This window comes from Meriones unguiculatus, chromosome 7 (genome assembly GCF_030254825.1).
Source record: "Meriones unguiculatus strain TT.TT164.6M chromosome 7, Bangor_MerUng_6.1, whole genome shotgun sequence".
Lineage (NCBI taxonomy): Eukaryota > Metazoa > Chordata > Mammalia > Rodentia > Muridae > Meriones > Meriones unguiculatus.
In genome coordinates this window covers 14,969,874-14,996,114 of record NC_083355.1, presented here as the reverse complement: position 1 = coordinate 14,996,114, position 26,241 = coordinate 14,969,874, and the positions used below count along the sequence as shown (strand labels likewise).

The 26,241-nt window shown below is 39.1% G+C and overlaps 1 protein-coding gene across 2 annotated transcripts in view; it reads right to left on the bottom strand.

The window, feature by feature from the left end:
- Window positions 1-26,241, bottom strand: part of Smurf2 (SMAD specific E3 ubiquitin protein ligase 2) — a 96,132-nt gene that overhangs the window by 36,455 nt on the left and 33,436 nt on the right. The window contains exons 2-6 of one of the 2 annotated variants that reach the window (XM_021634285.2): window positions 20,569-20,607; window positions 14,436-14,544; window positions 11,426-11,559; window positions 7,260-7,325; window positions 2,845-2,929 (exon numbers count right to left, since the gene is read on the bottom strand). In XM_021634285.2, the coding sequence (XP_021489960.1) occupies window positions 2,845-2,929; window positions 7,260-7,325; window positions 11,426-11,559; window positions 14,436-14,544; window positions 20,569-20,607 (433 nt within the window). The remainder of the gene's footprint in view (window positions 1-2,844; window positions 2,930-7,259; window positions 7,326-11,425; window positions 11,560-14,435; window positions 14,545-20,568; window positions 20,608-26,241) is intronic. The other variant, XM_021634286.2, reaches the window with a different exon arrangement.

Sequence of the window (26,241 nt, the reverse complement as noted above, 5' to 3'; positions counted from 1 at the left end):
GAACTGCTGAGCCATCTCTCCAGCCTCTAAATTAAATTTTAAAAATAAAGATAGCATTTGTCCCTGAACTCTCTGACATTTCATCTAGTGAACATCCAAATGTGGTTATAGTCCTCTTCTGGTAACAATTATAGTACAATAATAATGTGCAAGAACAGATTTAAGTCTCACACTGGCATATTCTCTGAATATTGATTACTTCATCCTTAACTTCCCTGTGAAAAACATCACAAACTTCATTTCCAAAACAAAATTAACAGGCTTATCACGAAGCTAAACAAAGGGCTGGAGAAACGGCTCAGTAGTTACAGGCACTTGCTGCTCTTCTGGAGACCCAGGCTCAGTTGCCAGCACCAGGTATCTCACAACCACCCATGGGTCCAGCTCCAGGTCCAGCACACAGACACGCACAGACATCCCCATCTGCACATACTTGAAAACGTTTTTAAAGGCCGAAACAATCTATAATGTTATCTTTACCACCTAAAGTGCACACATTTACTTACTGTATGTACACACCTCCCTGAATGTGTGTGGAGCGCACACGCCACGACACAGCTACACAGGTCAGAGAGAAGTGGTAGGAGCTGCTCTCTCCTTCCCATGTGGGTCTGAGGTGAATTCACACTGTTAGGCGTGGTGGCAAGAACTTTTACCTCCTAAGCCCTATACTAGTTTTTAAATTGATTATATGGCTTATTTTTATTTCCATACAGTGCCCAAGAAGACCAGAAGAGGGCATCAGATCTCCTGGAGCCAGGGTTAGAAATGGTTTGTAGGCTGCCTGACTTGGGTGTTGAGAACTGAATTCATGTTCTCTCCAAGAACAGCAATCCAAGAGCTCCCTCCAAGAGCAACAACTGACCCATCTCTGCAGCATCAATTGATTTGTTTTTTGAAGATTTATTTTGTGTACCTGTGCATATTCATGTGTGTTTAAGTACCCAAGGAGGTGAGATGATTTGTTGGATTTCCTGGAACTAGAGTTAAAGATGGTTGTGAGCCACCCACCGTGGCTGAACTACAATCCTCTGGAACTGAACTACAATCCTCTGGAACTGAACTACAATCCTCTGTAAGAGGGAAAAGCTCTTTTAACTGGTGAGCATCTCACCAGCCCCTAACATGAGATGGGGTTTTTTGTTTTGTTTTGTTTTGTTTTTTGAGATAGGGTCTCATGTAACTCACACTACTTTGGAATGCCCTATGCACGCAAAGCTGACCTTAAACTCATGATCCTCCTACCTCAATGTCCCAATTACTGAGATTTACAGGAATGGTCACTATGCCTAACAAATTTTAGGAATTTAACAGTTTAAACAAAACTTGTATATTGACAGAACTTGTATATAAAATTCTATGTCAAAGTAAGAAGGCTAGTAAGATGGCTGAGTGGATAAAGGTACTTGCTATCTTTGATTCAGAGGATTCATGTGGTAGGAAGAGAAAACCAACCTCCAAAGTTGTCTTCTGACCTCCGTATACACACACTAGCTCAATACATGCACACAAATTCACACAAGTAAATATGATAAAATTTTAAATTAATAAATTGAGCTAAAAGTCAACCAATAACTACATCTACTATAAGTAGTTAAGTTATAACTCATTGAAGTTAACTAAAAATACTTTGTAATAAAAAATCAGTAAAGTATCAAACTTAGTATAAAAAGTGGGTAATACTGATAAAATTCATAAGCTTGGGAATTAAGACTTAAGCATAAGATCCAGCCCCCTACTTATATGACCTTAGGAAAATAATTTATATTGATCTCCATTTTTTTTTCTTGTAAAATGGGAATAACAGTATTAGTAACAACAGAAAAAATAGTAGCTAATCATTAAGTACTTGTTTTTTGGTTTTGTCTTTTTTGTTTGTTTTTGAGACAGGGTCTCACTATATAGCTCTGGCTGTCCTGGAACTCACTAAATAAACCAGCTGGCTTCGGACTCAGAGATCTGCCTGCCTCTGCATCCCAGTGCTAAATTAAAGGTGTATACCACTACATGCCTGGCTTATCAAGCACTTGTGATATACAAGATACTGACTTGCTTTATGTGAATGAATTTATGTAACCCTTGTACCAATTTATGGCATATGGACTCTTATCAATCATCTTGTTAAAGTTAACAAAAGTTAATAACTCGAGGTCACAACATCAGTTAGCAGAAGAATAAGGACTAGAACCCAGTTATCATTGTATACTGCCTTTACTGCCACAAGAATTAAATGAGATCATACACATGAACTGCTTGGCCAAGTTATTCACAAATATACTTCCCTAAATGTCACAATGTTACAATTATTACCCAATTCTCTTTGCCTCACCTCTAAAAATAAAGCAATGTTCAAATTCAGTATTCGTATGCCCTGTTTTAGATAATTAAGGAAAATATATTTTTCTTTAAATAAAATTTCAGGAGAGTAGTATCTGGAAAAAAAATTGCCTTTGTTTCCTTTTCAAAACTTTTTAAAAAGAATTTATTTATTAAGCATACAGTATTCTGCTTGCATGTACACCTGCACACCAGAAGAAGGCACCAGAACCTCACTACAAATGGTTGTAAGCTACCATTTGGTTGCTGGGAATTGAACTCAGGACCTCTAGAAGAGCAGAGAGTGCTCTTACCTCTGAGCTATCTCTCCAGTCCTCAAAACTCTTTATAAAACAAAATTTAACACCACTTGTGGCAGGTCCTTCTAGGTTTCCAAGCGGAGGAAAAGTATTTTCTGGAAGTGACCAGAGAAATTTCCACGCTGCATCACAAACACCAACTCCCTCATTACTAGCTTGAGGGCAGCACTGCTGCATTTCTCTAATGACTCTGATGATGCTCACTTACCCATCTGGTAAATCATTATCAAACAAACGACTGCAATCCACAACTTGTCCTCCAGTGCCTATTCGGTCTCTGGACTGAAGACTTACTATTAAAAAACAAAAACATTATTAAGACTATGACAGTGCTTTCTGGTTCTGTCAAGTTAAATGGCCAACCCAAAGCCAAGTGTGGTAGTATTTGTCTGCAATCCCAGCACTCAGAAGGATAGGGCAGAAGGATTGCTGGAAGTTTGACATTAGCCTGGGCACATAGCAAGTTTAAAGCCAAACTGTACATATTAAGAAGCCCTTGTCTCAGAAAACCAAGTAAAATGAAATGCAGATTATCTGAATACTTCAGAATAATTGAGCTGAAGAGGTAGCTCAGCTGACAGCGTTCTTGCCTAGCATGCATAAGGCTCTGAGTTCAGTTCCCAGCACTGCAAAAACAAGAGTAACCAAGTTTACAATGAAGTCTTAGATTTCTATTAAAATCTGTAACTTCTTTTCCCATCGATCTTTCTTTAGAAGTGATATTAAAAATCAACGTTTTCTCTACTTTGCCATGCTTTTGGGGTAGAGTCTAGTGCCTTCCGACGTCAGAATGGAGCAATGTAAAGCCACTCACTGCACTTAAGAGACAGGACATTAATAAAGTCTGAAAACACATTAAGGCTAAAACTTTACATGAATTTGGGTTGCGTTCTTGAAAATCTGAACAGCTATAAAAAATATCCTGGATCCTGGCAAAGGGGCAAAGCTTGGGTCACATGGTTTTAGCAGCATGGCAGTATGAAATATAGTATAAAATCACTACTAACAAGCTGGAAGCAGGGCATACAGGCTCTAAAGTAGGCTCCACCAACTTGACAGCACCATAACACTCAATTCAGTGCAAGTTTTCATAATCCCAGACTAAATTATGAGGAAGTTAGGTTACTCTGATAGCTCTGAAGTTCTTCCTTGTTCTATTAGTTCTTAATTCTATTTTTGGCATCATCCCAAAAGATTAAAAAAAAATACAGCCAAATTTGACTATACCCTGACATTTTATAGAATTAGTAAGTTACAAACATAAAATATGACATCCAAGGGCTCTTCTTTCAAAGAAAGACTTCAGAACTCTGCTCTTTAAATTTGGAGAGGGAACGCTGTTTTTGGGCTTTTTGGAAAGATGTGTTTATTTTACGTGTCTGAGCGTTTCGCCTACATGCGTATACGTGCACCATGCAGGCTAGTTAGAGGAGGAGGTAAGGTCTTTGGAACTTAATGCATGGGTGCTGAGAACCAAGCCTGGTCAGGCCACTGCAAGAGCAGCAAGTGCTCTTAGTTATGGAGCTGCCTCTCATTCTTTGACACTCTGTGGCACTCTTTGACACAAGGTCTCATTATGTATCAACAGTAGCCTTGAATTCACTATGGTGTCCATCCAGCCCTCAAACTCATGAAAATCCTATTTCTTCAGCTTCTTTAATGAGGGAATTATATGCATGAGCCACCACACCTGGTTGAAACTCTGGAAAAAATAAAAGTAATTTCAAGATTGATCGCATATTTATATGTGAGAGAATTTATATGAGAACTTAGAGGAGAGAATTGTAATATACTAATCTTCAGTAAATTTATGTTTTATTTAAAAAAAAAAAGAATCATTAAGTTGGTCAGTTTTCAAATAGATAAAAATAGCTGAAATTTCCAGAATGCTTAGCTCTTGCTTTGCTTATTTCTTTCTTTGGTTGTTTGTTTGTTTGTTTCCCCCAAGACAGAGTTTCTCTGTGTAGTCCTGGCTGTCCTAGAATGCACTCTGTAGACCAAGATAGCCTCAACTCAGAGATCCACCCACTTTTGCCTCTAGAGTAGTGGGATTAAAGGTGTGTGCCACCACCAACCCACAGGAATGTTTTTAGGCATGGTTTCATATAGTTCAGCCTGGCCTCAGATCCACTACATAGCTGAAGAGAACCTCAAACACCTGATCTTCCTGCCTCTACCTCCCAAGTGTTAGGGTTACACGTAAGTACCATTGTGCTTGGATTCGTTGGGTATTTAATTATGTGTTTTGGTTTTAAGTTTTTTTATGTTTTTTTAACCTTACTTTATTATTTTATGTGTCTGTGTGTAGACCACAGTGTATGTATGTACACCATGAGCATGCAAGTGGCTAATGAGGCCAGAAGAGGACATCGAATTCTCTGGAACTGAAGTTGCAGACAGTTGTAAGCTACCTGATGTGGGTAGTGGAAACCAAACCTGGGTCTCCTCTGAAAGAGCAACAAGTGCCCTTAACTGCTGAACCATCTCTCCAGCCCCAGAAGAAAATTTCTTGGTACACAGCCCAAACTATGCTTCACCTTGAGATCCTCCTCCTCCTTCCTCCTGAATACTGCAGTAGCAGGGGTGTACCTTCAAAGCCAACTAAAAATGTTAGTTTTCTAGTGTATTTTCCCCCCAAGGGTATCTTAGCTAGGCATGGAAACTCATGCCTATAATCCAAACACGCAGGAGGCTGAGGCAGCTCAATCACTGTGAGTGCCAGACCAACCTGAGTTACAGAATGAAACTGTTTCAAATAAATCACAGAAAGACATCATATACATAAAATTTTTCCAGGTATGTTATGAATTATGTATCTAGGTCCATATAAGTCCATGAACTTTCTATGTTTTACAATGACATAACTTCAAGAAATTTTAATACAGCTTACATCAATCTCTCTTAATGGTTCTACTATGAAAACCAGATTCACACAAGATTTTTACATTAAATATATATACACATAAATCAAAGTGTTAGTTCTGAACGTAGTGAATTCTAATAATTCCAGTTTTAATATGTGACAAAGTCAAGTCTGCAACATTGAGGTAAGTGGTGTGAATAGTCTCCTAGTTCAAGCTGGCCTCCAACCTGTGATCCACCTGCCTCGATCTCCCAAATGCCGGAATTATAAGCATGTGGCACTGTGTCTGGCTTGCGATTTTTATAAATGCAAATGTACAGCTGGTGAAACGATTTTGATACCTGTAACCATTAACTGCCAAGCATTACATAGAATACCAAATCAGCAGGCAAATTACATTTAAAAGGTGTGTAAAAGGATTTATATTTGAGATATTTTCCCTTTTCTCAGTTTAAAAACAGAAATTATCAGTAATCTTGTTTCACAGATACTTCCAGGGATAACTGCCACAGTCTTTTGGTACATGGCTATTCTGGAAGTTTTCCATCTATGAATTCAAATTCTTGCTGTCCCTTGGGAATTAAAACTTTTCTGATAGACTCACAGTGAAGTTATTTTAGTTTAAATCCTGCTCTACCTCAAAGGGAAACAGCAATTTGCCCCTCTAATTTAAAGGTCCCCAAAGCTGTTTGCCGTAGAGTCCTAGTGCACCATGCACGGTCATCAACCTAGGGCTGAGCCATTTCCTCTAGGCCAGTTGAAGATGGCCTATTAAACCATTTCTACTAGTGTCTTCTGAGTGGTAATGTCTCCCTTTTCCCCAGCTAATGTTACTCTATCAGTGCTCATTTCATTGTCATTTTTGTCAGTTAGCAATTCTTAACTACAAAAAGTTTCATATTTGTTTTCTAAAAATCCACAAAGTCTCTATCTCAATACTTTACTATATTTGAACATTTTTAAGAGATTCTTTCCTAAAGAATCAGTAATTCTTAACAATAACAAGTACTGCTTTTTTCATTTTTACATTACACTTAGTGTGTGTCATCTCTGTATTTATTGTGGTCTATGTTTATGTTTGACTGTGAAGCTGGGGTTGGGGGATGTACACATGGAGATCAAAGAAGGGCACTGTGTCTTCCTCTCTCACCCTGCACATTATTCCTTTGAGATAGAGTCTCTTCCTGAACATGAAACTCAGGTTATTCAGCAAGGCTAGTGGCCAGCAAGCCCCAGAGAGCCACCTGTCTCTCTCTGCTCCTCTCAACACTAGAGTTATAGGCTGCACTGTACCGTGCTGGGCTTGTTTTTGTTACATGGATATTGGGATCTGAACTCTGGTTCTCATGCCTGCAAAGCAAATGCTCTTAGCAATTAAGTCATCTCTCCATCCCTGTATTTTTAATTAAGTTAGGCTGCATTCTGGACCCATTGTAGCATGTTACATAATTCATATTTAAATCATGCCAACACAAGTTATTCAGAGTTATTTAGAGGCTTGAGAATGGGGCTCAGTTGGCAGAGCACCTGCCTACTATATAGAAAGCCCTAGATTTGATTCACACCACTTCACAAAACCTGCACACTCAGAAGATAAAGGCAGGAGGCTCAAAATTGTAAGGTCACCTTTGGCTACATAGCAAGTTCAAGAACAGCCTGGGCTACATGAGACTCTGTCTTAAAATGAAAAAAAAAAAAAAAAAGTATTTTCTACGTATGGCAGTTTGAATGAAGCTAAAACTCATAAATTCCACACTTACCTACAATCTGTCCTCGGACTGTATCATTGTCATTTGGCCCCAGTTTGCATAGATCCAACCTCTGATCTATTCAAATAAAAATAAAAAGCTAGTATCAGAAATTCCAACATCTACAACCTATAAGTGATAATTTTCACAGGCCACTGAAAATCAGACCTGTCTTTTGTTTAAATCATTTTAAGTATAAAACAAATATTTAAAATTCTGCAACGGCATATGTAGTTAAAACTGCACATGTAGTTTAAACATCTCAGCAAGTTTTGACAAATTCAGATTTCAAAAATTATGAAACACTGGTACACTATGTTAGTGACAGGCATACTCTCCAAAGCTTTCAGATCACTTCAGTCTGAGCCTTGGCTTACCTCTCGATAGTTGTTGATCCTAAGCCCTGGCTCTCTCATATACAACAAAACCTACCTAATTATTTTTCAAGGACTAAATCAGATTATTTTTACAAAACTCTCAGTATAGCACTTTGTACGTAAGTGCTGAATAATGTTATCTGTTATTACTATTTTTTAATATAACCATTCCAAAAGAACACAAAATAAGTATCAAGCCAAGGAGGTCTGGGTGGTAGTGTGAGGCATGTCAGCCTAGTCTACAGAGCAAGTTCCAGGACAGTCAGGGCTATGCAGAGAAATCCTGTCTTGAAAAAACAAAAAACAAAAAAGAGAGAAAACAAAGAAAAATCTTGTAAGCTCTGGGTTTGAAGTAATCATTTAGGGTGACGGCTCTTTCAGATGCCTCATCTGTAAAAATCAATATAACACTGCCCTGCCCCCAAAATTTATAAGGTACAATGTCCCCACAGCACATTGGCTTAGTTTATAAATGTTAAGTCTTCCTGCTGAATTGGACACTGTTAGCAGTTTGTATCCACATGTAGAATCTTGTCAACCCAGTATCTCTCTTCTATTGCTCATATCCTAACAACCCAGGAGCTAAGATTTTTCTCAGCTTGTTGTGAGTTATTAATATTTATTATTGATTTATCTTTTAGTTAAGCAGCAGTTATTCCTAAACCAGCTGTATACCCAAATCACCACACAGAGACTAGGATTTATTTAATTAACCTAGGGCACAATGCTGGGCAATAGTTACTCCATCCTAAACCTCCAAGCCCACATAGTTTCCTACCATTCAGATTTCACCCATATACTTGCTTTTAGTCATATCTTTGGTCCGGTTCATCTTTCCTCTTGGTTTCAAGTCCTGTCCTGCCCATCTCCCTTCTCCCTCCTACTTGCTTCCTTTTCCTCCCCTCTAGACCAGGATGCCCCACCCTATTCTCTCCACTGCACAGCATTGGCTGGTCGTTTAATTGAAAATATAGAGAACAAATGGTGGCATGTTTACACAAACTTGAGACAGGTGATGCTCAGAAAAAGCATCACAATGCAATGTCCTGATTGAAACCAGATAGTGGGGTAGAGAAATCAGCATTTGAATGGAGAAGGGTAAATTGTATCCATTCCACAAGATTACACCAACATCAGCTGTTTAAGAGCTGAAGTTCCTGATCAGAAACCATAACTCAGTCCTCTCCCTTTCTGTAGGATCATTGTTAAGATTTTAAAATCCCCCTTAATACACCTAGCATTCAAAGCTAAACTTAGTGGTTTTGTTTACCAATTTCCTTCGATACAATTCACATGAATTTCTTTATTAGCTCATGCATTCATGACAGTAACTTTTTTTAATATTATACTAAAAAATTCTGTAGAAACACAAACAAAACATCTGCTGAAGAAGATACTTCCAACTATGTCCCAAGGGAAAGGCACATTTGCTACGTATGTGTTTAGGGCTTCAGTCTTTATAAGGCCCCATGGGTCTAGGTTAGTGGAGTTCTTGACCCTTCCAAGTCCCTCCATCCTTCCCCCAACTCTTCCACAAGACTCGCTGAGTATCTGGGTCTCAATATCTGTTTCGATTCACTGCTGGGTGGAACCTCTCAGAGAACATTTATGTTAGGCTCCTATCTGCAAGCACAGCAGAGTTACCATTAATAGTGTCAGGGGTTGGCTCTCTCCCATGGGGTGGGTCTCAGGTTGAGCCACTCATTGGTTGGCCATTCCCTCAATCTCTGCTCCATCTTTATCCCTGCACCTCTTGTAGGCAGGGTAGTGAGGTAACCAGACCCAGAAAGACAAACATGGTATGTACTCACTTCAAGTGGATATTACCCATATAGTACAGGATAACTATACTACAATCCACAGACCCAAAGAAGATAACAAGGAGGGCCGAAAGGAGGATGCTTGAATCTCACTCAGAAGGGGAAATAAAATAGACATCAGAAGTGTATGAAGAGAGGGAACCGGTAGGAGAGGGTTGGAGGAGAGGAACAAGATAGGGGATCAGGTATGAGGAGAGCAGGGGTGGAAGGTGAGAAGGCAGGGAGAGAGAAGGGAAACCACTGGGAGGGCATCTCTGGAACAAGCTAGAGACCGTGACAGGGTAGGCTCCTGGGAGGATATGGGGGTGACTGTAGCTGAGATTCCTAGCAGCAGGGAAAATGGAGACTGAAGTAGCCACCTCCTAGCCAGTCAGGAATTCCAGTGGAATGGGAAACACCAACCCACCCACAAAACCTTCGAGCCATATGCTCTCTCTTCTCTCTCTCTCTCTCTCGTCTTCCTACCTTAGTGGTCCTCCACTCTTGCCTATCAACCCCCTCCTCTCTCATGGCCAGGTTTAATCTGCCGGGCATGTTTAACCTACTACTTTCTCTCTCTGCTCTGGACTCTTCTAGATGCCTCTGGCTGTACCCTCCCACTGGGTGGTGGTGGCTCCTACCTTTAATCCCAGCACTCAGGGGGTCAGAGGCAAGCAAGTCTGTGTGAGTTTGAGACTGATGTACGCTATCATTAAAAAGATTTTTCTTTTAAAAAACTGTTTTTAAAAGCATGTATATTGGTACCTTTCTAACCTTCTGGATATCAATTACCCCTCTCCCTTTCCTCTCTTTCTCATTAGTAACTCTTGTTCTACAATTTCTTACATGTATGTGATATATTCTGGCCACTCTATTTCCTTCCCACCTCTACAAAATCCCCTCTTCCTCTCTTCCCTACAAATCTCTTTTGCCTATTAACCAAATTTGTGGTTTGGTTTGGTTTTGTTATTTTTAAGTGTCTTGCATAGTTTAATTAAAGTTGTGTCCAAGTTCAGAGCTAACTGTGAGAGAGCTTGGTGGGTTCATCAGTGTACACAACTGGGCACTATCCTTCATTCTCCCCTAGGATCTGTTACTTACCAAACAGATGAGCACTGAATGGTAGGGCTTACAAGTCTCTCCTACCTCCACAGGTGAGTGTTAGGAGGGCTGGACTTCTGTGCCTCCAGTGCTGTGAGGTGACATTTTGGAGGCTCTCTTCCCATCCTGTGCCTCATACTACCCTTCTTCCTCAATGTTTCCTGATCCTTGAGGAGATGGGCAAATCTCTAGAGGTCAGGATTGAACCATCCTTCATTCTCGGTGTCTTGTGCTGCCATGGGTGCTTACAAATAACTCCGTTTATGTAAGGAGAGGCTTCTCTGTTTAAGGATAAGAGCTGCCTTTATCTGGTCCGAGACAAGCCCCAATGTCAATCACTTCTGAATACCACAAATTCCTCTAAGCATCCTCTCCACTTCCTTAAAATGTTTCATTTTTTAAAATTTCATTTAATTATTTATTTTGTGTGCCAGGGGAGGAGAAAGAGAGAAGAGAGAGAAAAAAGGGAGGTAGGAGGGAAGATAAAGTACTATCAGCCTTGATTACTGGTTTACCCACCAAACCATTTTGCCATCCCAAAATGTTTCAATTTTTGTGTCCATTAAACAAATCCAGACCAGAAATTTTTTTCTTCCCTTTCCTTCTTTTCCATTTATTTATTTATTTATTTATTCATTTATTTATTTATTTGGTTTTTCAGGACAGGGTTTCTCTGTCCTGGACTCACTCTGTAGACCAGGCTGGCCTTGAATTCACAGAGATCCACCTGCCTCTGTCTCTGCTTCCCGGAGTGTTAAGATTACAGGTGTGCACCACCATACCTGGTATCAGACCAGAAATTTTTACCAATGTTTCAAATATACGTGAGACCTTAAGTTCTTGGACACCTACTACATAAAAGTTCTCATACATATTTCCTAATCAAAAAGAAATGACTCACAACCAGTGTCTTTGAGGAGGTTGATGGCATTGGACAGAAGACGAACACAACCAAGAAATCCAGCACCTTGCTTCTTATGGATCTTCTTATGATTCCATACGCTGATCGTAACTGAATCAGACTTTCCAATATACCTAAAAGACAAAACAGCTACATGAATAACTTGGTAGTTAAAGTGGTATAAAATTTAACATTTTAATATCCTAAAGTCCTAAGTATATTTCAGAGCATGGCCAAAAGAAGCAAAATATATCTGAATTCAATCAATCCAAAGTACTGAACTTAAATTTTAAAAACATTTTAAACCATTTTAATATAATCCCTTTTTTTACAATCTCATTTTGAGCAAAAACTTTAAAAAAAAAAAAAGCTCTTTTAGGATTTGGGAATGTCACTGAGATACAGAAAGAGCACTCCCCTAGCATGTGCAAGGACCAGGGTTTGGATCCCCCAGCAGAGCCAAAAGAAAAAGAACACAAAAATTGGCGGCTACTATTTCATAACACTAAGGCATTTATGATATTTATAAAACAATCACATTTTAATCACATTTTAGATATATTTTAATTATTACCTCAGATACTTAGTTCACCTTCAAGAGGCACTGTCAAGGCTGATAGACCAAAAATCTGACCTACCTGTTATATTTTTAAATGCTGCAGAACAAAAGTTGTTTGTAACGCTTTTCCCCTGCTTCTTTCCTATATGCAGGCCTTGAGCGAGCAGGACTCTTGTAGATTTCACTTCACTGCCTGCAGACAAGCAGAGCAGGGAAAAGCGTTACTGTACTTGCCTGTGCATATGCCTGCAAGTATGTAAAAGCTCTATCGTGGCCAATTATTAACATGGCATTCAGTCATGCAAAAACATGGTTAATAACATAATCGTGTGAGTAGAACCTAACTTTCTTTCAGTGATTCTAAGAGGTCAAATTTTTGGTCCAGCAACCTTGATCTTATGCTATCATTCAATAAAACAAAACAAGGAACGTGGAAGATTCACTTGAGCCCTGGATCCAGTTGTGTCTAAAGAATGATCACCCCTGAAGTTTTTGTGAGGCAAGTCAATACATCCACTTTATAAAAACTAAGGTTTTTCCCTTTGCTTTGGTGGATATGATTGCTTTGAGGCATGGTCTCACGCAGCCCAGGCTGGCCTTGAACTCTCTATATGTAGACTAGGATAAGCTTGAACTTCTGATCTTGCTTTCACCCCTAATCTTGCTGGGATTTAGGCATGTGTTAGCACATCAAGTTTTATGTAATGCTAGAATCAAGCCCAAGTTCCCATGCATGCTTGACAAGTACTCTACCAACTCAGCTACATGCCTAGTTTTATTGTTGTTTAGACCAGGTTAGCCTTTAACCTGCTGCCTCCTGCCTCTGCCTCCCATGTCAGGGATTAAATGTGTGAGCCATCAGACTTGGCTCTGAAATGAAGCTAGTTTGTACTGGGTCTATTGCTTACAATGAGCTGCTCTAAACTATCATTTAGTATGCAATGCACCAGTTTTCAAATGTGTCTACCAGATAGATACATACTGTACATAACTACTGCCTCTTACATCACTTGTTACATAGTAACAAGTAACAACCCCAAAGCAAACACATGCACATGGCACGCACACACGCAAACACACACACAGACACACAAATTAATGTTTCCTAACTGGTTTGCAGCTGTTCTGCAATATCGACTCTTGAGGCCTCAGTAGGCCGCTGCTGGCCTAAGGAGCTCTATTTAGGGCAATGTACGGCATATTCTTTATATACTATAATACAAAAGATTAAATTCTAAACTACAATAACTCCCTAAATACGGGTCTTCTGAAAATAGCTACGAATTAGTTAAATAACAGTAAGCACTTAAGTTTTACAAGTCAAAAACATTCTGTCAAAATATTTCAGGGTCAGAAACTAATCAGAAATTGCATTTAGGCGGTCTCTGTTTTCATTTTATGGAAAACTTGTATAATTTAATACACATGGCTAGAAAAAAAATGAATTCTTTTAAACCTATACACTAAACACTTTTTGTTACTGTTGTTATTTTTAAGAAAGGGTCTTGCTGTCTTGTCCAGAGGGGCTGGCTGAGAACATACAGTCCTCCTGAACAGATAGTACAACAGGCACACACCACTGCACCCAGCATTAAACTTAAATAAAAATCTTTTATTTCATTCTATTAGAACCTCAACTTTCCTAACAAGTATAAGACTTATAAATAAAATTTAAGAGGCTCTAACATAAGGAATATCTCCATAAAAGAGCACAATGTTATCACGTAAAATACAATATTATATATGCAGTCAAGGTTTGGGCTAAAACATACTTCTTATCCTTTATAGGACTGTCAGCCTAATGAAAAGATTTAACAAAATGATCCCAAGTGTTACTCTAATCTCTTCCCCTCCACTGCACTTGAAAAAAACGTAAGAGACCTCCCTAAATAGCCAGTTAATACTAACTATAAAGTACGTCCTATCAAGCTCATGAAAAGATGTGCAACATCACCAGTCTTCCATCCTACCATCAAGTATGGCTGTAACTTTTTCAAGATGTTTTCTTTCTTTTTACTTTGTACTTGCGTGTGTGTGTGTGTGTGGTGTCTATTTGTCTATCAATAATTGAAAGCACTTTTCCACTGGATGTGGCTCCTCTTTTATAAATGTCAACTCAAAAGGCTGAGCCTGTGGTATTGTCAGGCCTGCAATCCTAGCTATTTAGAAGGGTAAAGTAGGATGATTCCAAGTTCAAGGCCTACCTGAGCAACTTAGTGAGATGTATCTCAGATAAAATACAAGTTAAAAGGGTGATGGGGGCAAAGCTCAGGGGCAGACTCCTTGCCTACAATGTGAGACCCAAGGCTCAATCCTTAGTACTATTTTGAAAAGGGGAAAGAAAGAAAAAGACCACAGTGTATTACACATAAACTGAAACCATTTCCCATGATTCTTTTCAAAGATTATATTACATTACATTAACTTTGTGTTTCATTCATTTACACCTACAGGTCATAGTGCTGATTCCACTTTGGATCAAGTGTGTTCTTCACAGTATCTGTAGAATGGCACTGCCCAGAACCATCAACTACCACCTTAGCAAATGGATCAGGGAGTCCTGTGGAAAAAAGGGAAGTATTTTAAACTAAAAAAAAAAAAAAAAATACTTTGACATGTAAGACAAAAGATTAATTACATAGGATTACCATTTGCTATACAAGATTTTTCCATTCTAATACACATACACACACAGACCTATTTTAAACCAATGATTGAAGTCACTTCCAAATTGGATAGCACAACTGTATTTTTTTTTCTCTTGTTCTCAACTTGAAGTACTGTAGACACTACTGGGGTCTAGATGGTGCCTGAGGACTGTGGGCAGCCAGTTAACCTGAGAAAGTGAATGCTCAAACATTCCCACTCCTCTTTCTACACACCTGTCTTCACAACCCATCTGAAGAACTTGTTAAACATAGCTGTCATACAGAATATTAACTACAGAAAAGTCAAACTAGCTATTAAAAAAAAACTGCTATTGAGTAATGATTACAAGTAATTAGAGACTCCACAAAAAAGAACTGAAAATAGCAAACAGGGAGAGGGGACTGACAGTAAGTAAATGCTTGGCTGTATTGACTAAAATAGCAAACACAATGGGAATTACCCAAAATTCTTCATCTTAAATCTTTACAATAATCCTTTGAGAGAGATGAATGTTATCCCTATTTTATTAGTGAAGAACAAAAAGATTAAATAACTATCTCAACATACATAACAGTGAGAAATATGGACAGAGTCTAAAACAGTGGGTTCTCAACCTGTGAGCTGAGACTCCTTGGTGGGGGGTGTCAAAGGACTCTTTCTTAGGAGAGTTAAAAGCGTTGGAAAACAAGGTATTTACATCGCGATTCATAAGAGTACCAAAATTACAGTCATGAAGTAATAGTGAAAATAATTTTATGAATGGGGGTCACCACAACATGAGGAACTGTATTAAAGGTTCACAGCATTAGGAAGGTTGAGAACCACTTAAGTTTAGACTCTGAACCCATGCACACACAAGGCTGATTCTCAACCACTATGTTATAGTTATCATTTGGATCTGGAATGTAGCCAAAGGCTTCATTAAAGGTTTGGTCCCTAATATGGCAATACTCAAGAGGTGGCTGGGAAAGGACTGAGTTATGAGGGCTCTGACCTCATCAACAAAGCAGTCCACTGCTGCATTCAAAACATGATGGGCCATTCTGGGAGGAGCTAAGACCCTCCTGACAGAACTGTGTCCTTGAGGTATACCTTTGGGTACTACATCTTGTTCCTACCCTACTCCTCCTCACTTCTCCTAACTCTGCTTTCTGGCCTTGGTGAAGTGAGCAGCTTCACCATGTCCTCCCTGCCACAATGCTCTGCCTTACCACAGGCCAGCACAAACAGAGCCAGTTAAACATGAGCTAGAAACCCCTACAACAGTGGGCCAAAAACAAACCAACAAGAAACCCAGTTCCTCCTTTAAGTTGATTCTTTCAGATATTCTGTCCACTATGTTATAGTTATCATTTGGATCTGGAATGTAGCCAAAGGCTTCCTTCTGTGAAGGAAACGCTCAAAAAGCCAGAACAGACCAAATGTGAAAAGGAAGAACAGGCAATGAAAGCAAAGCACACACAGGGGAGAGAGGCCTTCTCAAATAACCGCAGAGCTTTGAAGAGAGAACTGTACCTGGAAAACTCTCTTCTCTTTCTTTGTAAAGGACTCTAAAGAGTCCAACCAAGCATTGGTACTAAGGTATAAACCTACTGTTCAGGGCCAAAGAGGTGTCTTAGTGGTTAAGAGGGTTTGAGTGTTCAGTTCCCAACACTCATACTAGTCAGTTTACAACTGAATAACTTTAGTTCCAGGTGGCTGACACCTTCTGGCCTCTGAGGGCATCTGCATACATATGTTGCACATAAACTCACTCAGGCATATGAACATACACATAAATAAGAAACAATAAACCTTTTAAAACTAATATTTAAAAAATAAACTACTACTGAAGAGACAAAACAGAAAAGGCAACATGTATTACATGAGTTTAATCCCAGCATTTAGGATGAAGAGGCAGGCAGACAGATTTCTGTTAGTTAAAGCCTAACTTGGTCTACATAGAAAGATTCAACACATGTAGGACTACAGATTGAGACTTTGTCTCTAAAACAAAATAGATAGATAGATAGATAGATAGATAGATAGATAGATAGATAGATAGATAGATAGATGAATAAACAAAAAAAAAAAAGAATTGTTAAAAGAGGCTTGATAACCAGCAAGTTAGCTCACTGGAGAAAGAGATTGTCACACAAACCTGATAGCCTGTGTTCAATGACCAAAACACACATAAAGAACCTCAGTGAACAGCACATATTTGCAATCCCAGCACTTGTATGAGAAGAGGGGAGATGGGGACAAGAGAATCATCCAGAAGCTGCTAGGCCTGCTAGCTAACCTGGAGTATACAGCATGGGAGAAACAAAAAGAGATCCTACTTCAAGGTGGAAGAAGAGAACAAGCTCCCAAAAGTCCTATGACCTTCACATGTATGTCATGGCATATGCACCCACATACACACAAGTACACATACACACAAATTAATAATAATAATAAATTAAAATAATTAAGGGGGCTGATCAATGGCTCGGCAGTTTAGAGCGCTCGCTGCTCTTGCAGGGGATCCAGGTTCAGTTCCCAATATGATAGCTCACAACTGTCGGTATCTCCTGTTTGAGGAGATCTCTTTCTTACCTAGCCTCCAATGGATACTAGACACACAGGTAGCACACATACAACATACATGCAGGAAAAACGTAAGAACAAATGCTAGGCTAGCAAGATGCCTCAGCAGGTAAGGCACTTGCCATCAAGTCTGACAATCTGAGTTAGATTCTCACAAGTTGTCCTGATTTCCACACATGAGCCACAATGTATGCCTGTTTGTATGTGTATGAAACATAACTACAAAATAAATCAATGTTCAAAAAGATTTTTAAGAAAAAGAAAATAACATTTTCCACAAAACCTTTCCAGTATGGTTTCCAGAATTTAAGTTAAGTCTGAGTCAGTCTCTTTTGATTTATTTTCTGCTGACAAGCTGAAAACCTGAGGACAATTTCCAGGACCCACATGGGAGGAGGAGGCAGGCAGATCTCTGAGTTCAAGGTTGGCCTGATCTAAAAGGCATGTTCCAGGATAGCCAAGACTACACAGAAAAACCCATCTCAAAAAAACAAACAAAAACCTAATGGATTACCTTACAGGTAAATATCCTCTCTCAGCCCCCCAAAAGAGACAGGGTGTTACAACATAGTTCAAGCTGGCCTGAAACTCATTAGCCTAGAACTCCTGATCCTCCACCTCCTCTCTCTCTCAAATGCTAGGGTTATGGCACAAACCAACAGCCAGCTCGTACTAATGTTTTTAAAAACTGACCCCAGTGAAAACATTCTTTAAAGAAAACTCAGATATTCTTAGCCAGGGTTGAAATAAACAGCACCATCTCACATATAAATTAGCACACAACACATTTTCCCTGAAGTAAAATATACATGAATTTCCTTAACTTATACTCATGTTCCACCTTAAAATGGTCTTTAATTATTTAATACAATTTAAATCACAAACAAAAACTTAACTATGTTTACTATTAATAATTGTACTCTGGGAACTGCAAAGAAGGCTCAGTGGTTAAAAGCACTTGTTACTCTTGTAGAGAAACTAGGTTCATTTCCTAGCACCCATATAATGGTTTTCAACTGTCCATAATTACACTTCCAAGGAAGCCAGTACCCTCTCCAAGGGCACCAGGGATGCAAGCCGTACTTACACTCCACAGAGATTAATGTGGATAGACAAAACTATAAACAGAGCAAAACCACCCTGAAGTGCAGGTATAGACCTAAACCAGCAGAAATCTTAACGTTGGTCAGGGTAGGCCTCAAGTAACTTTCATCTGTGGCTGGCTTCTCTGGAAGGCCTAAGGGCTGACTTGCTGCTGCTCCCCTTTCTAGTCTACAAGTATCTTCCATTCTGAGACTTAAAAATAATTATGCTGTCTCTAAATCTTATGCATGAAGCAAGCTCACACTCTTAAATTGTTCTTGGCAGTTTTTACTGCCTACACCAACGATGTAGGATTTTTTTCCTTTCACCTACTATTCAAGAACAGAAAGACTCTATAAGGTATCACTTTCAATTCTTAGAGGCTTACAGAGAATTAAAGAGTCTTCCAGATTTCTGAGGAACTCTGAGACAAGAATATCTGGATGCTTTATATGAGAAGCTGTGAATGGGGCTATATGGAAAGGGAAAGAACTGGAAAGGAAAGAAGACTGGATGATAAAACTGAAGATTTTACCTCCGAACTGTGAAGCAAATGTCTGAGGGTGTGCTCACCTCTGTGCTGCTCAGAGCCACACCCAAGCCTCCCTGCAGCTTTACAATGTCACCAAGACAAATCCTCCAACAGCTCAATCTTAGGAGGATTTTTTTTTCTTTTAATTACACTTTGGCTTCTAGGTTATTAGTGATAGGGAAGTATAATTAAGCAGCAGCCCACAAGAGAATAAAACTGGTGCTTGCAGACACAACTGGGGAGTTGTATAGCCCTTGGGCCCTCCTCTCCTGTGAAATGCTTGTAAAGTAGACAGTATCTGGTTCAGAAGTGGAAGGTTGCTTCCAACTGCCCTCCTCTGCTTCAAATTAATCTATGTCACACTTCCCCATGTAAATACAAAGATACAACATTCATAACTAAAGTTTTATAAAATTATATTCTTTAAGCTTAAAGTCAATTTCTAGAAAGATGGAAACTAATAAATGAACGAAGTATGGATTTAAAATGTGTCAAATTATTCCTTTAAAAAATTTACTATTGTTGTGTGTGTGAATATTTGGCCTGCATGGGCATCACATGCATGCAGGGCCTTCAGAGGCCAGGACAGTGAGTCAGATCCCCTAAAACTGCAGTTACAAACGGTTGTGAGCCTCCGTGTGGATGTGGAGAATCAAACCTGGATCCTCTGGATAAGCGGCCAGTGCTCAGAATTGCCGAGCCATCTCTTCAGGCCTGAAAATTTCTATCCCTTTTAACCAACTTGAAAATTAACTAATGTCATACTAAACACTCAACACGCTGTTTTTGTTAGTTGACAGAACTTAGATTTTAAGATTTATTAGATTTAAAAATCTAATAAGAGTTATTTCTAATTTCAAATATTTTACATGTAAAATTTTTGGCTAGAAGTCTTTATTTACAATCTTGTGACAGTTACTAAATAATTTAAAGTAAGAAACTATACGGTTAAAAAAAAAAGTTAGTGGTAGTGCACACCAGCAGTCTGCTGGCAGAGACTACTCGGCAGCCTCAAGAATTCAAGGCCAGGCTGGGCTACATGAAACCCTGTCTCAAAACAGTAACAAAAAGCACAAAGTGAGGAAGAGGGAAGATTACAGATTAAGAGTACATTCAAGAGAATCTCCCAATCCTCTCTCACAAAACGTAATCCTAAATGAAGCTACAAAATGTTCACAACTCCTGGACATTGTTAATGCCTGTAATCCCAACACTGAGAAGACAGACAGGAGGACTATAAATTCAAAGCCAGCTTAGGCCACAGAGCAAAACCCTGTCCCAAACTAGAAGAAAATTACATCCAATTGGCCAATAGACAACATGTACGGGAACCAGCCCCTGCTCCTGAGACTGGCAGTGGTTTCTTTCCTACAAGTCTGGAAACTATAAGCAGACTCAATTTTCTGCCTCCCAAAAAATCCTGAATGTATGAGCGAATTTTCCTTAAAATGTTAAAAAAGTAAAAGTGTATTAATTTTTTTAAACCTTTTCTAGAATCGTTTGCATTTATATATCTAACACTTGCATTTACACACCTAAACACTATATAAATGAGTAGAAGCGGGTAAAGAAATGGGGTAAGGCAAACCCACAAAACCCTCTCGATAAGCAGGAGGCAAATGCTCTGAAATTGCAGCATTCATAAAGTAACAGTCTGCTTGCAAATCCCTAAACCAGGCAGTTCTGAAAACACAACTCTCCCCAAAACCAACACGGGATATACAAGATTTGTATTAAAGTTCATTTACTTACGGAAAAAATCCTTTTTCACCAAGTTTTTTGCACAGAGTACTGTAAAAAAAAAACAAAAACAAATACATGGGAAAATTAAATTAAAATGGTAAGACTGCATTGCTTCATTTTAAACATTGAAAACAGCAGTATATAACTAAACCCTAACTACAGTGAGGTATGAAATACAATCATAAACTTTTAATAGAATCTAGCCATTAAAAGAAGCTGAGTAAACTTCAACTTTACATCAATCAATGACTGTAACTTTAGCAGTGATCACCAGAAACAGTAGAGAAACATGATTATAAATATGATCATTTCGATCGGGACCCAATTCCATCAAGATCTAGTCTTAGAGGGGAACCTTTTCATAAAGGACTAGAGAGATGGCTCAACGGTTAAGAACATTTCACACTTTCAGAGGATCACAGTTCAGTTCCCAGCATCCAGACTGCTCACAACTGCCTGCCACTCCAGATCCAAGGGATCCAATGCCCTTTTCTGACCTCCAGAGGTGAGTGTGCAAACACATATGCATGCTTGCACACATACACACTCTCACTTTCTGTCTCTCTCTCTCACACACACACACACACACACAAATAAAAATGAGTTAAAAAAAAACAAAAGACCTATTTCTGGCTTTTTAGTGATGGGGTGGGGGGGAAATCACAGGGTTTCTCTGTGTAGCCCTGGCTGTCATTTAGACCAGGCTGGACTCACAGAGATCCACCTGCCTCTGCCTCCCAAATTCCGGGATTAAGGGCACACACCACCACCTCCTGCCTAAATGATTTTTTTTTTTAAAGAAACCCAGTTGTACAGGGAAAAAATGGCTTTAAGAAGAAGATACATAAGTTCTGGCTGGCATATCTATTTATGGATGAAATAATTTTCTACAGAAAAGGATCATAAATAAGTTTCCTGACACAATGCAATATTTAAAAACTAACATTCTGTGTTCTTATCTAAATGCCACAGAAACCTTACAGGAGAGATCTGCCTTCCCCTAAATCAACGGCTCAGTGACAAGATGGGTCTCCCACATCCTGGTGAGAGAGATAGCTCAGTAAGTAAAATGCTTGCTGCAGCTTCACGACCTCAGTTCGATTCCCAAGACCAACATGGTAGAAGCAGAGGACCAATCCCTGAAGGTTGTCTCTGACTTCCACACCTGCATACACACACACAGTAAAGAAATACTATTTTCTAAAAATTAAAAGATAGATATCTCAAATCTGAGTACCTTGTAATGTGAATACATACACAACCTTCTGAATCTACCAAAAATCCCCAAACTAAACACTTAAAAAATGCATTTATTCACTCCAGGCATTGTGGTGTGGCGCATGTCTGTAAACTCAGCACTCTGGGTGGGAGGCAGGAGGATTTCTGTGAGTTCAAGGCCAGCCTGGTCTACAAAGTGAGTCCAGGACAGCCAGAGCTACACATATAAACCCTGTCTCAAAAAGCAAAATATACTTATTTTAATTTTATGTGTATGTGTGCTTCCATGCATGAATGTATGGACATACATGTATCTCCCATGTGCGTGGAGGCCAGAAGAGGGCATCAGAACTCCTAGAAATGGAGTTATGGATTGTTGCAAGCTCCTATGTGAGTGCTGAGAATGGAACCAAAATTGTCAGTGCTCTTAACCATTGAGCCATCTCTCTAGCCTTCAAAAACTTCTTTAATTCAAACAAGGAAAGCTATAAATTTTCATATACTTACAACTAGATATATAAAATATGAATATTTCTACATATTCAGTTTTAGAGATTTATTAAAATTCTTGAAGTTTGGCATATAAAATTCATTTAATGTAAGTTTAAGAAGCCTAACTAATCACCTTTGAATGAATGAAATAAACACCATAAGTATAGGAATACAGAAATTGACAATCATGAAACTGACAATTACAAGATCCTAAGTCCCTTAGGCTACATCTTAGAAAAAAGTTTTATTAGAGGATTTCTGAGACAAGGTCTTACCATGTAGCTCCAGCTGGCCTGTAACCTGCTATATAGACCAGGTTATATGAACTTTTCATAATGAACTTTCACATGGGATTCAAAAATGAACCCCTCATAATGAACTCAGAGGCATTAACGGTATGTGCCACCAAACCTGGCAGTTTTGTTTTTAAAAACAAAAATTCAATCATAAAAACTAAGAGCATAGTTTGCCTGCTCCTTGCTCACTTCTCCCTTGTGGAACCACCTAGCCAGCCCACAGAGGAAAAGGATCTAGGCAGTCCTGATGGGACCTGATAAGCTAGAGTCAGAAAGTAGGGGAGGAGGACTTCCCCTCTCAGTGGACTAGGGAAGAGATATAACGGAGGAAGAGGGAGGGCAGGTGGGGCCCAGGAGATAAGGGAGGGGCTACAACAGGGATACAAAGTGAATACATTGTAAATAATAATAATGATAATAAAAAAAACTAAGACCATATCTGAAAGTACTAAATCATAAAATGGATTTAGAAAAATTTTCCCAACTTTTATCAGTACAAAAATCAAGCTTTAGGATCAATACATATACAACACATGCACATCTCAAATTATAACCTTTAATAGTAATAAAGCAATGACTCTTAACTGCCATTCATGCTATGATTCATAAATCAAATGACCCACCCCAACTTCAGAGAAACAGACAGTTTGAGAATCCCTCTAACTTCCTGACATAGACTTACGCTTTCGCCCCTCCACTTACAAAGTCTGCTCTCTGGTCCCAGACTACTTTCCACCTGTGCTCTGGCTCTCACTTCCAGAATATTCCTGTGGACCTTGAGAGCCATCAGAGGCATCCTGGACTGTGTCTCTTCTGACTCCTATCCGAGCTTCCCTCCAGAAATCTGCTCTTTCATAATGAAACTTCAAGTAATTATATTCTCTGACTCCACATCAATGCCTCAGCCCCCTGAAATTTAGCTTTTTCTTCATCATAATCTCTAAATTACTTATCCAAAGCCCAGGGACCTAATTAATCAAATCCAGCCAGTGGATACTTGTCATTCCTTGTTGCATTTGATCCCTCAAGGGAATGTGCCACTCTTGAGTACTTGCTCTTCTGGCACTTCTTTCTTCTTCAGTTCTAATTTAACAGTGTATTTTCAAATGGCATAAAACTCATTTTAAGACTTCATCAGATCTTACATTCCACCCACGAAAGTTGAGTTTCTTTAAGGCATTGCCCTCGGTCCTCTTCTTTTACTGTATCACTAGAGGTTAGCACAGTAAGATAAGAGTCCCATAGCCAGGCACTGTGGTGGATGCCTTTATTCTCTCACTAATTTTTATTAACACATTAACACATTATGCTAGCTTCAGATATTAAGCAACTATATGCTAATTTTCATCAATGACGATTAAAAATGTAGCATTTTAATACTACAGTATTTAAGCTAGAGATGCATAGATTAAATCTGCTATACTACTTTGATCAGATATTTGTCTCGAATTCCTCCAAGCATTTATTCTTAAATATGTACTTCCCAAAGTTGTTCTAGCTCGTCTACCTACCTCTTCTCTAAATAAATGGCTTGAAATGATGATGTAATCAAATTAAATTAAGGAAGCTTGTACAGTAGCTAATCTCTACTCTCAGCTTTATTGGCTTAGAATTAACAATCGAAACTGGGCGAGGTGGCCCACACCTGTAATCCCAGCACTAAGGGAGGCAGAGGCGGGTGGATCACTGAGTTCAAGGCTAGCCTGGTCTATAAAGTCTGCCCAGGAGAGCCAAGGCTGCAGAGAAAAACCTTGTCTTACCAATCAGTGAGGCACAGCAGTGTGTGTGTGTGAAGTGGTTTCCAGAGAGGACTCATTAAGGAGGAAGATCAACAGTGAACCAAGGTGGCATGAGCTTAGAACACTGAAGTATAAAAGAAAAGCCAGCATAACTTCATGTTCCTATGCTTTGCTTCCTGGCCCACTGTGATGTGAACTGCTCTGTTCTACCAGGCCTTCTCTACCCTGTTGAACTAACATCTCAGAGACCAAGAGTCAACGTAAATCCTTCCTCCTTTACGGTATCCCTGTCATGTATTTTACGACAGCTATGAGAAAAGTTACTAATAGAATTAGTATGTTGATGATGTCTCTTTACTTCACATGGATACAGTTATAACCCTCTTGAAATGCTTATTGAGAAAAGAACAAACCACTATTTTTTTTCTATTGAGACAGTCTTACTTACTGTAGCCCTGGCTGGCCACTATTTTTATAACCAGACTGTCCTCAAACTCACAGAGATCCACCTGCCTCTGCCTCCCAAGTATAACATTAAAGCTACATATCTACCATAAAGCTTAGTTTCATTCTTTTACTTGGCATTTTCTAAGTACTCCTATTTATGCCAAGTATTATGATAGGTTCTGCAGACACAAAGATACAGCCTTTACCTCCCCCCCCCCCAGAGCTCACAAGGTAGATATGACTTAATTATCATGCCATAAATACCCCTTTTTGAGGGGGAATTAGAATCTTTGTGTGGTGTTGGAGAGATGGCTCAGAGGTTAATAGCACTGGCTGTTCTTCTAAAAGTCCTGAGTTCAATTCCCATCAACCACATGGTGGCTCACAACCATCTATAATGAGATCTGGTGCCCCTACTAGCATACAGGTGTACATGCAGGCAGAACACTGTATACATAATAAATAAATAAATCTCTAAAAAAGCATTTCATTAGGTGCTTGCTTACAGTTTCAGAAGGTCTGTCCATTATCATCATGATGGGAAGCAGATAGGCATGATGTAACTGAGAGATTTACATCCTGATCCACAGGCATCAGGTAGAGAGACACACTGGGACTGCTGTGGCTTTTGAAAGCTCAAAAGTCCAGCCACCAGTGCCACACCTTCTCCAACAAGGAAAGATTTCCTAATACTTCCCAAAACCTTACATCAACTGGATATATCAACTGGAGACCAAATATTCAAACATATGAACCTATGGGGGGGCCATTTTCATCCAAACCACCAAACTTACATATATACATACATTCAGGCACACACACATATACATAATACAATAAAAATTTTATTTAAATCAAGATTAATCTGCCTCACCCTCCTGAGTGCTGAGATTATAGGAATATGCCACTGTGTTAGCTAAAATCTCTTCTGTTATTTTTGCTAAAGTATTTTTCAAAAAATTACCCCCAAAAAACCCTTTTTATACTGTCTTTGTAGTAATTAATTGGAAAAGGCACTCATGGAAGGGCTGCTATCACACTTCGGGGTAAGTCAATAATTTCCTTTTCTGATTAGTTGCCTGTACAGCAAGCATCTGTAACAGTATCAGCACAATGCCCAGCTGTAGTAACAGAATGCCCTGCTGGTCCAACTAAGTAGTGCTCATAATGAGTGGTTGTCTATGCTTCATTTCAATAAAGCTCCCAACTGGTCATTATGTCCTTGCTAAAAATTCCCCTTCCTCCTCCAGACTGCAGTTGCATTCCACTTGCAATGCTCGCTAGAATGAAACTGCTTGAAGGAAAAGGAGGAAAAAAGACTCAGATAGTCTATTCTTCTTTGTTCCTTTACCAAAAACAAACTTTTACAACACCGCTTCTGTAACTCCGTTTGGAGGCTATTTTAACCAATATCCTTTTCTTTGTGTTCTTTGAGTTTATACTGACACCGAAAAAACTTCATACAAAAGTCCAGTTCAACACCTCTAAAT